Source organism: Accipiter gentilis, chromosome 7 (assembly GCF_929443795.1).
Source record: "Accipiter gentilis chromosome 7, bAccGen1.1, whole genome shotgun sequence".
In the NCBI taxonomy this organism is placed as follows: Eukaryota; Metazoa; Chordata; class Aves; order Accipitriformes; family Accipitridae; genus Astur; species Astur gentilis.
This window is the reverse complement of record NC_064886.1, coordinates 40186666-40198110: the sequence shown is the minus strand read 5'-3', so window position 1 is coordinate 40198110 and position 11445 is coordinate 40186666. Positions and strand designations below refer to the sequence as shown.

At 39.1% G+C, this 11445-nt stretch overlaps 1 protein-coding gene across 1 annotated transcript in view; it reads right to left on the bottom strand.

The window, feature by feature from the left end:
* Window positions 1-2808: 2808 nt before the first annotated feature.
* The window catches only part of CDH13 (cadherin 13), a 519400-nt gene continuing 510763 nt past the window's right edge, over window positions 2809-11445 (bottom strand). The window contains exon 14 of the mRNA XM_049806363.1: window positions 2809-8574. Coding sequence (XP_049662320.1) covers window positions 8567-8574 — 8 coding nt within the window. The 3' untranslated portion in view covers window positions 2809-8566. The remainder of the gene's footprint in view (window positions 8575-11445) is intronic.

Sequence of the window (11445 nt, the reverse complement as noted above, 5' to 3'; positions counted from 1 at the left end):
CCAAGGCAGGTTATAATCCCTGTTTTATTATAATCCCTGTTTTATGGCTACTTAGAAGGTGTCTTACAGTACTGTTGCTTTGCTGCAGCTGATCAAATAGCACAAAGAATGAGACACAGCTGATGTGATTATTTATTTATTTATTTGTGTACAAAGAGGCACTATTTGATTTGCTGTCATTTCCAAGTGCAGAGTAGACTTGTTATCTTACCACTGAACCCAGCAGATCAGTTACAGCAGGGGTGAAGTTGGCAAGATAACGGGAATGGCAGAATTAGCCCAGTAACTTGTTCCCAGGTGGCTGCTGGCATGAAGCAAGGTAACAGGTGTACACAACAATGGATGCCTTTATAAGAGCTACAATTTAAAAAACCTGTTGGTGACATGAAGATTTAATCCAGTCCATAAGCACTGTCTACTTATGTTCCATTATCCTTCTGTTAAAAAAATGTGGGGTCAGTTTGAAAAGACAACCCTGTGAGAGTTTTGGGTTTTTTTGTTTTTTCTTTAAATGTACCACAAAAAGCTGTTTATGAACATCCCCCTTCCCAAATCAATTACTCCAGTATTGTAACTGTATTTCAGAAAACAGTTTGCAAGCAATTCATTAATTATACGTGCCCAGCTATATTTTACATTCTGATTTTTCACTATGCCTTGCAGGAAACAAGTAAACACTTTTGCTTTTCTTGTTTTGGACAGTTAATCATAAAAAGTACATCCAGCCACAGCAATGATGCTGAGTATCCCACAATTGCATGTGGAAAACAGTAAGTTGCAAAATGAGTCATAAGTAATAAAATAATGTTGACATGTACCAGACTGGAGTAACTTACTTGCTGCTGTAACTACAGGAGCAGCGAAAGGTCATCAGCCACGGGGAGGTGGATGAGTAGAGTCCGGCCAGAGGTGTGGTGGTTGAGGAAGAGCATCCCAATAGTTTTACAGCAGGAGCAATGACCCTTGCTTTGTTTCTGCAGGTAAGGAGGTTGTACTGAAGCCAGAAGGGACTGTTCTGATTTACTATTGCTGGAGAAAAAACGTAACTGGATTGAACTGTGCAAAGTTACCAAGTAAGAGTAGACTGCAATCCAGAATGTGTGGTGTTAGATGAGACAGAAGAAGGTTGAAAGGGCAACAGAAAACTTCTACCTGACTAAAAACCATTCAGCGTTTTCTCTCTCTGTTAACATTACCTTGCTTATGATTTAACTTTGTACTGTTTCAAACACCTCTTTTAAGGTACAAGGCACAGCATTAGTTTAGGACAATGTTCTCAACTGAGACGAAAGGAGGTGATGCTTTTTTGCTGTGGCTTTCAGGTAATGACCTTTTGCCCAATTACACCAGAAGTTTCACGTATGCTCTTTCATCCTCTACTTATTACGGACCACATTAAAAAGCCCCCTTTAGATTCAAAGTCTGATAAAGCATCAGCAACAGGAAAAAGCTGGAGGTGGGTCTCGGTGAAAGCAAGTTGCTGTGGCTTGTACTCAAATGTTTCCTTCAAGTGCTACCCTCCCTCTCCTAGCTTTCTCTATTCTCAGATGTAGTAAAAGGCTATTTTCAGAGATATTCTATCTTTATGTGTCTCTGTCACTTTAGATAACTTCCTAGAAGATCTAAAAAAACAACTCGCAGGAATGTCAGAAAGCCAACAGGCTCAAGCTCTGTGCTGGAAAAAGAATTCCCTGGTAAAGAGGCAATAATGCCATAGTGCTATGGTGCAAATTTGCTGCAGGATTTTCATTCTGCCTAGCCTATTCTTTTTTTCTGCCCTGGATTCTGGGCCAGAATTATTATTTTTTTATTTATGTCACCTACTGGGCCCTTCTGCAATGTCTGGGAGCAGCTGACAGCACAGGGAAAGCATAGCCCATTTCCTTTCTCCTCATAATCACAGATTATGAGAGTTTAGTAAAAAAAGAAAATAGTATCTTACAAATCTGAATTCCAGCATGCTAAAGCGATAAGCCTTGTCAATGAAGTCTGCAGTTCCTGGTACAGAAGGGCATTAAAGCAGTGGAAACTTCTTGGGGGTAACCTGGCCCACAGCAGTTTGGGCTTGAAGGCGAGAAGGACTCTAAATTTTGGAGTAAGATTTTCTGAATCAGGGCAACAAGCAGACCGCATCTGCCTACACATCTTAAGGAGGAGTTAAGCACAGGGAGGGAGCGCATCAGACACGACTACAGGCTATGGCAATACTAGCTGTTAAAAGCCATCTTGTAATTGGCCATGACAGCAGGGACAGAAACACAGTCCTGTAGCATCCCGCGGTGGTCCTTGCTGATTGACGTTTGTTCAGTCTGTTTCTGCGTCGTTCACAACATTCACTTTTTGTGGCCGTCTGTTCTAGATGAGCTGAACTGATGGTAGTAGGTGAGGAAGGTGGCCAGGTGAAGGAGAAAGGAAGTGCAACAAAAATCCATTAATGCTCCTGCACCCAGTCCAGCCCAGGGACATCCGAGCCAGGTTTGGCTCAATGCAACTCTTTGTAAGGAAAGCGGGGCTTTAGAAGGCAAATCGTTGCTGCCACGTGAAGGGGTGCTAAATAATCTGCTACTGCTTTCTTGTGTGGTCAAACCTTATTTGCCTCTCTACCTTCCAGATTCTCATTCTATAACCATGGCACGGTGATGATGAAGGCTGCAATTTATCTCTTTTTACTTAGTGCAACGTGGGAGTTTCTTGTATTTAGCTCAGGCTATTCCAGCCCTTTGGCAGTCTCAAGGTCATTTTGTAGTATTCTGCTCCTGCTGTATTGCATCAGGAAGGTCTACACCCAGACAAAAGGTAAAAGCCCATACATCCTTTATTTGAGCATTTCACAAATAAATTACAAGTTTCTTTGCAACCACGTCATAAATCAAAACGTTTATTTACACCTCAGAAACAGCAAGCAATTCAGCAACTAGGGCCCAAAGGAACGATTAACTGGAAAAGTAGCTGAATTAAGTATCTTTAAAATCAAACAAAATATTTTCCTCCTTGCTTGAACTTTAGAAAAAGAACGAAAAATCATAAAAAAATATCTTGGTGGTAACTTAGAGAGACAGAGTCTGTTATGGGGCAAATGTGATTTTACAGGAGGGTTCTGTCTGAAGTGGCTGTAACACCACAGCTTGTTTGTACTGAATTCACCATCCACAATCCACCAGACCTGCTCTTATTCTACAATCCCAGGCAGCATGTGTACATACGCATGTACATACACATAGTCTGTCTTTAGGCTACATTCATTAACCCCAAGCCATCAAATACAGTCATTTGCTGATGTGGAGGAGGAGTGTAATGTTCAAAGGGTGGATGAAACTCCCAAAAAGCTGTCCCACTGAAAGCACAGTAATGCAGAATTCTGGCTATAAACCCTTCCTTTTCCACTACTGGTGACCTGCTGACACATAGACAACTAAAAATGAGTCAGTAGACAATTATGCATATCTTCAAATGATATAATTGCGTTAAGAGGGGACAGCTAAAGGTAGCATAAATACAACATGAGAGTTGGGATAAGCCTGGATTTTAGTGTGTGTGGGTTTTGCCTTTTTTCTTCTACATAAGTCAGACTAGTTTGGCATACGTAACCCGTGCTGTCCCTTAACTCGTGTGTTCATAATTCATGGAATTAAACTGCTTATTCCAAGTCCCCATGTTGTATTAGTCTCCCTCCACCTGCATATATTATATACATATATATTTATATGTGTATGTGTATATCTCTATATATCTACATATATACACACACATAGCAATTGTGCAACTAGTAACTTTCCACTGAGAGCGTATGAGTGTATCCATTTCATTTGGACAAATATAAATCAACTAGCATATCTTGATGTGAGGCAAGAGAACAGTGTAGTCAATGGGTTATGTGTTTTACACAGTAAATTAGTCAGCTATATCTGCTTTAAATAGAAGTTATGATAATTACTAATGTATTTTGCATGTTAATTCTACAGATTCTAGATCACAGAGTTAATTGAAAGAAAATAATTGCTATTTTAGTTATTTTTCTTTTTGTTAGCGTTGGACAGTGTACATCTCAGACAACAGAGTTTCTAGAGATGCAATAAAAGGAAGATAGGATCAGAGTTTTTTCCTTAGACTTGGTGTTCTCAAGCTGATGTGACTTTAATATGATTTATCTTGTGGTTTTTTTTTTTAAATTAAGATATTATTAAATCCATTCAGAAAGAAACTTAGCATTTAGAAAAAGAGTGATGTAAAATTATTTGTGTACAAAATTCTGCTATGTTTCAAGTGTCTGAGTGTATTCGTAGCAATTGAGAAGAAAACTGGCAGTGTTCTCAGTATTTCAGACAGGAGGTCTTTGCAAAGGAAAGACCAATGATGTAAAAGTTGTTAGTATAACATATGTCTGTCTTTTTGTAGTGATAAAACATTTAAGCTAGGGCCCTACAAACTGATTGTAAGTCCATAATTTAATAAATGAGGTTTGTATTATGGTAATCCTTAACTTAAATGACCATGCACGAGACCAGGACAAATATTTGACTACAGGCCACAGCCATTTCAAATAAAGACTAAACCAAATTATGCTGGGTGCCTTAGAGACATGTTAAAGTGATCAGCGAGGGAAGTCAGTCATCTATGGGAGGCACCTAAGCTGTAGGTTTCTCTGTATGCCACAGAAGACAGACTTTTGATAACATAAGCACTCAACAATCCTGTGACAAATATTGCTGCTTTACTATTCACAGCAGACCAGTAAAAGCAAAATGTGGAGAGGTTTAGATGAAAAATTTCATCTAAATATGATTAACTGAATCTCAAACAATTCTAGTAATGGAGTTGCTTTTCGATTTACACCAGTGTAAATGTGATGAGAACAGGGCTCAGAAAGTGTATTAGCCAGTGTTCCACTCTTACCTAATTTTCCTTGATACCCAGTAGGAAATTCAGCTCATTTCCCTTTGTCTTAATCTTCAGACCTACAGTTACTGAATGAAAAGTACATTAAGAAATGCACAAAGGCATACTGTAAAAGCACACACATGAGGTGTACAGACAAGGGCTCAATTAGCAAGTACACCACAAATGAGACCTTGATCTTGCTAATAAACTCCTCTGACTGATTTGTTATACCTAATTTGTGTTTGTTTTAACAGCAGATACTTTTTTTCAAGTGAAATGATTTTTGCACAAGAAGTTTTGTGCATGTCACAAAATGAAAATCAACAAGTTCACTGCCTTTCTGACTCTAGACAGCTTTATATATCTATAAACATAGACCGAAATAAACGGTTTGTAGTGACCAAAATAGCTAGGTAGAAGTAAGTGCTATGTTATAAAAACAGCAAGCTTGGCTGAACAAATGTTAAACATAATTAACTATTAAAAAAATGACAACCAATTTTGTAACTTCTCTACTTTTTTCATGATATTGTAGAAAAACTAACAAATGATCGTTGCTCCTTTGTTTCAGGAAATGGGCATCATTTTTTGAGCCAGAGCCGACAATCTTATTCAGGTGGGAAAACTCAGATTCTAATACTGTTCCTCACTTGTATAACGCTACAGAAAGTGCCACAATCTCGTGTTAAATGGGGTTTGTTCTCAGTTACAGAGAGGGAGAAACATTAACATGGCAGCTTCATCTTCTCTTTGCATGCTTAGGTGGGCCAGTGATTAGCTCCGTCTGAAGCCTAGAGACACGCAGTAAAGGCTGGGAGGCTTTAATCTAGGTGCAGAAGTGAAGTGATAATGGTGAATAAAGGCTTTGATGTGTCTTGATTCAGTTTCAGCCATGATGCTGACCTCTCTACATGTCAAAAGGTTGCAGTATTATCCAAGAAGATCTCTTGTCCTTGGGCACAAAGTAGTAGAAAGAGTCTTCCCATTGTTAGTGTAGTTCCAGGCAGAAAAGATTTTTCTTTGTTCCTCATTTTGGAAGCCCTTGGAATGATCCACCAAGTGCTATGTGAGCCTTGGTTTAAAGGAGAAAAGGGTAGCTTTATCTGGTACTTGATAGAAATGACACTAATGTCAGTGGGTATCTTTCCACAGGTGGGTTTTGCTGGATAGAGAGAGGAAGAAAGAAAGTAGAAAAAGAGTATTTGTTGGGGAGGATATTATAATTTCTTTTATGCATGATAGAGGCTTTGTAGATCAAAGCATAGGATGCGGTTTATCTTTGGGTGCATTTGGATGTGTTCATTAAATATACATGTTGAAAATCCAGTGGTGTTACGCATTTGTTGATTTTTTTTTTTTCCTTTTGAAAAATTTGCCTGAAAATTATATATATATTTTTTTTAAAGACATGATTGTTGATGATAAAGCAGCAGCATAGGATTTTTACAAGGCATGGGCAGAGAAAGAGAACCAGAAGCATGCCCATGTTAATGTTTGAGATCAGGCACTTTCCTGCTGAAATGCCTGCAGCTGCCTAACAGCCCACTCCTGAAGCCCTTGCTCAACAGAAACTCCCACTCACCTCAAAGTACCACTTTGGTAATTGAAATACCTAGAGCATCCTGCGAGAGAAAGAAGGGCAGTGGGAGATTTTACTTGGTCAGGTCTGCAGGAGTTAAGCTGGAAGAGAAAAATGGGTTCCTGTCTGAAGGCAGCTTGTATCTTACCAAGAAATCTACAACATTAGGAAAGTTCACTACACAAACTAATTTTTCCTCTGTTGCTGTTGTTATTACTCCTTTTGATTAAAAAAAAAAAAAAAAAAAAAAAAGAGAGACCTGTTTCATATTTGGTACAATACAGGAAGTCAGAGAAAAGCTATTGTACAGCAATTTTTAACTACCAACACACATTTAATATCTAGTGTAGCATTATGGAAAACTAAATGTATGTTTGGACTTTTTAATGCTTCCAAAAAGCTTTACCATTGAAACATATATGTGGCATGGAAGATATGCTCATAATCTCACTGTAGACATATAGACGTACGGTATGACTCATAAGTACTGTAAAAATGCTAACTAAAGAATGCAGCTGCAAAGTTCTATTGCATAAGGAAGCTTTCTTGTTTAAACTTTAAATAAGCAAGTTTATTAAAATATTCTAAGACACTTACCTTACCCTAGTTACTGGCAAGCTCTAATAAAAGCCACAGTCTGTCACTAGTATACTTTTGTGTTACTTTTATAAAAATTTGGTGTGAGCTTTGATGGATCATTTACAATTTATTAACAAGATGATCATCTTGAAACAGTTAGAAACGTTTTTTTTTTTAACCTTACATGCTCACAGAATAAAAAAGGATTGATAGTGATATGTAACGAACACCCTTTTTTTCCATGTCTGCAAACAAGTGTGGTAAGTTTACACACACAAAGAAATGCTCTTGTTACTCTTAACTGGAAACTCTGTGTACATGTGTATGTATGTATATATATATTCAAAACTATATATATGTGTGTGTGTGAATATATTTATAGAACAGGGCATCTGTTCTCCTCCTTGCGCTTACGTATGTCATGACAACTGCAGAGAGGCTAATAGAGAGAGACCAGTGCTTCCAAGAAATACTTTGCTTTTGCTGTTCTAATCAGCTTCTTCTGCGCAGACCTCTACCTACTTAACTGTGTCTGCAGAGCTGACGAAAGACTGAAATTTTGCAGACTGCCCCAGCAAATAATTATCTGCAGGAACATAAAGGAAGCTGACTTGAGCCCCTCTGAAATCAGGCCCAGCGCTCCCACTGCTGGAAATGGTGACCCATGCAGTGTCGGTCGCAGCTGGCTGCTCCCGGCTTTCTCGCAAATCCGAGCTTTGCGGAACCTCCCGGCGCTGCTCCCGCTGAAATGGGGAGCCAAGCGCCGGGCTCCTGCTGGATCGTAAATTCCATTTGGGGCATAAGGAAAGCAGTTCAGATCAGAAACGAGCCGGGGGGGACTTGCATTTCTTGTTTGCCGAACCTGAGGTACAAGAAGTGACGCCGCAGAGCCCCGGACCTGCTTTATTTGTGTCGACAAAGCGGCTGTTGTAGTGGTATGATTGCAATAGGCTCTCTCCTTCTGGCCACACTATAAACAGCAAATACAGTAGGTTTAGCCATGGTAGAATAGTTACAATTCATCTGTGGCTATGTTATTCTGCTTTGTCCCTTGCCCACTCCAGATGAATATTTTATAAAAGCTAAACCTGTTGTATAACTCTTCTCTCTATATAAATATATATATATACATACACTCATACATATACAAATACTAACCCACAGACAAAATATTTTCTGAACAGTTGAATAGCAACAAGTCAACAGATAGAAAAAAATGGAGTCAATCTGTTTTCTGCTCCCCCAAGGTCCAGTTTAGATATCGTGGTCTTTTGACATTCAGAGATAATTCGCATAAACCTTGCATCTTGCAAGAAGAATCCATTAATAAACGGGAGTTAGGGTAGAGGCTGTCAAACACCAATGTATAGTTGGACAGATTAAGTGAGGTTGCAAATTAAACTGAATCTGGAGCAACTGAGGCCTAGTAGTGAAGAACAGTAACTGTAAACTGCAATCTTCAGATCTGACGTTTTCTTTTTTCTCGTTGCCATGGCAACTCGGTAGTACAGCTTCAAATGTCAGGAGCTCTTACAGACCTAAATGATGGGAAATGTGCGTCATTATTACTATGCAGATCACAGTATCTTTTAACTTTTTGGTTTTTTTCCCTAATCAAATTACTGATTGAGTGCATGCACATTTGTCAGTAATTAAATATAAATTATCCAGGTTCAGAAGCAATTATTTGTGGAGACAGAAATCTCCAAGAGGAAACCCCAAAATGTCACCTAGGGTATTCAGAGACCTTTGTAGTGCAATTCAGGAGGATGTAGTGTGGAGGTCTGAGCATAAATCTCAAGCCAGGACCTGGCTGTCTCCATCTGACACCTTGATCATTTGTGTTAGTGCAAGAGTGCAAGTAAAATTCCAATGAGTCACTCCCTCGCGTGCACACACACTGACAAGCTAAGAGCAAACAAACAGTATCTTTTTAAAAATAACACATTTACAGTGCCTTATAGTTTGCGACTATACCAGGGAATAAAAGAGCTGGCGTGTCATATTAATGTTGTTACAGAAACATAAATCTTATGCAGACTAACATCTAACTTTTTTTTTTTTTTTTTTTTTAATAAAATAAAAGTGAAGGTGGCACAACTTGACTGATTTTACCTATTTTAGCCCTGCCTTCCTGGAGATGACTGAACACCTGCCTGCCGATGGGAAGTAAGTGGTGAATGAATTCTTTATTTTGCTTTGCTTGTGCATGCAGCTTTTGCTTTACCTATTAAACTGTCTTTATCTCAACCCATGAGTTTTTTCCCTTTTCCCCTTCCGATTTTCCTCCCCATCCTGCTGGGGGAGGGAGTGAGTGAGCAGCAGTGTGGTGCTCACCAGCCTACTGGGGTTAAGCCTCAACGACGCATTGAAGGAATCAAGCTCTCTACCCTGGGAGGAGACAACTGCTGTATCAAAACCCCAAAATGCAAGTCGAACGCACGCATCAAAACTCACAAACACTCAGGAAATGTTTTTTCAATATATATTGCATTTGTACAGTTACATGATGCAATATATCAATAGTTTTGTCACAACCACAGACGCATGCAGCATAAACAGTTACGTAATAGTCATTAAAGAGATGCTGGCTTGTGTTCTTTACTCATTTTTAATTATCTCCTTTTCTTTTGGGACAAATCAAGTTTAATATAACTATTGATAAGGCTCTTGCTTTTACTTTATCTGTTTCTTTCTTGTTATTATCTTGGTATTATTTGAATTGACTTCAATATTAAACTCTTCCAGCTAGAGGCCTGTCCAGATGGGCTACGCAGCAAGGCAGGCACCCGGATAGCACGCAACAGCCTGACCTTCCCCCTGCAGCATGACCTCAGTTCTGTTAAACAAAGGTAAGTAAAGGCAATTAAGCAAGTGTAAGAATCCATAGAGGGACTGATGGATGGGGCTTACCGAAGCAAGAAGTATCACTGAGATTTCAAAATAAGATAAAATCGGGAATTGCTTGCATGTGGATTCTTAGCATGCTTGCTAAGATTCTTGCATGTTTAAAGAAAAGGTCTGGACACAAAATTAGGATCCAGACTTACATTTAGGAAAGTTGTGATCATGACTGCCAAAGTCTGGCTATAGCTGGATTAGGGATTCCAGCTAGGACTACATTCTCTTAAGCAACTTGATTTCCTCGGGTAGTGAAAAGCAAGAGTTCAGGACTCTGATCTCAGACCATCTGAAGAATAGCATTTCCAGATCACAATGAAGCTTAGTATCATTAAAGTGCATTTGTTAAATCCTGACTCAAAGGAAACAAGGTTTTGAATTGGCAAAGCTAATCTGAATCTTGAGGAGATCCCTGGAGATCTTCCTGCTAAGGACAGGCACTTGTACATGATGAATGAACAGCAGCAGTAGCACTGAATTTCTGTACAATGCATAGGCTGAAACTTCACCAGAGGAATCTGTCAGCACAAAATTTATAATTATCACAAAAATTCAAGCAGCTAGTAACTGCTTCACAAACAGCTTGTAAATAAAGGTCAAAATATGTTGATTTATGTTCAGACCTAGTAAAAAGCTTGTATATTTTACGTCATATTGACAGATATAAAGAATGTTACTACCTTATCATACACCTTGCCTTTTCTGAGCAAACTATATGTTAAAACTAGTTAGTTCAGCTTTAATTATGAATATGCTTTTTCCTATGCTAGTTTTTATCTATCAAAGGCTAGCTTCTCTCTCTCACAATATAAGCGTGCTTTTTGATTCTCCCTGTTATCCCACCTGCCTCTTCAAGCACCACGACAGCTCTTCTCCCTTTCATCTTAAAGCTCTACAGTACCTGCCTAGACTTTCTTTCTGCTGAAATGGCTTCTCAACTTCTTCAACCTATCAGCTGCCTTTGACCCATTTAATCACATGGCTGGAAATCTGGTGCTTTCCTTGGCCCCCGTGACTCCTCCTGTCATTTTACTATGCTTTCTCTAATCATTTGTCCAGCATGCCCTTCTGTCTCATTCCTCCATCCCAGGTTTCTGGGGAAACATTTTTTTTCCCCACTTTAATTTCTTCCCCTCCTCCATGATACCATTCATCCATGTTCAGCAATCACTTCAGTGCTGACAGTTCAGAGATCTTACTCCCTTTACCTGCTTTTCCATTTAGACTGAAATGTCGACCTCTAGCTGTGATACCTTCTTCGATGTTTAGCTGACAGCTCTGCCTAGTTAAAACTGAGTTCTTAAATCTTTTCTGTAAAGCACTCCCTTCTAGTTCTTCCTTTGATTGCTCAGGACAGCGCTATCATCCTGCCTCTTATTCAAGCCTAAAACCAGAAACAAACTGGAGAAGGTTTTTGTCATAGAATCTTCTTTCTAGGTCTGTATATTTAGGTTATGTCTTTAGAAAATTCTTTTTCACACATCATCCCAAAGGACTTTTTCTAGCCA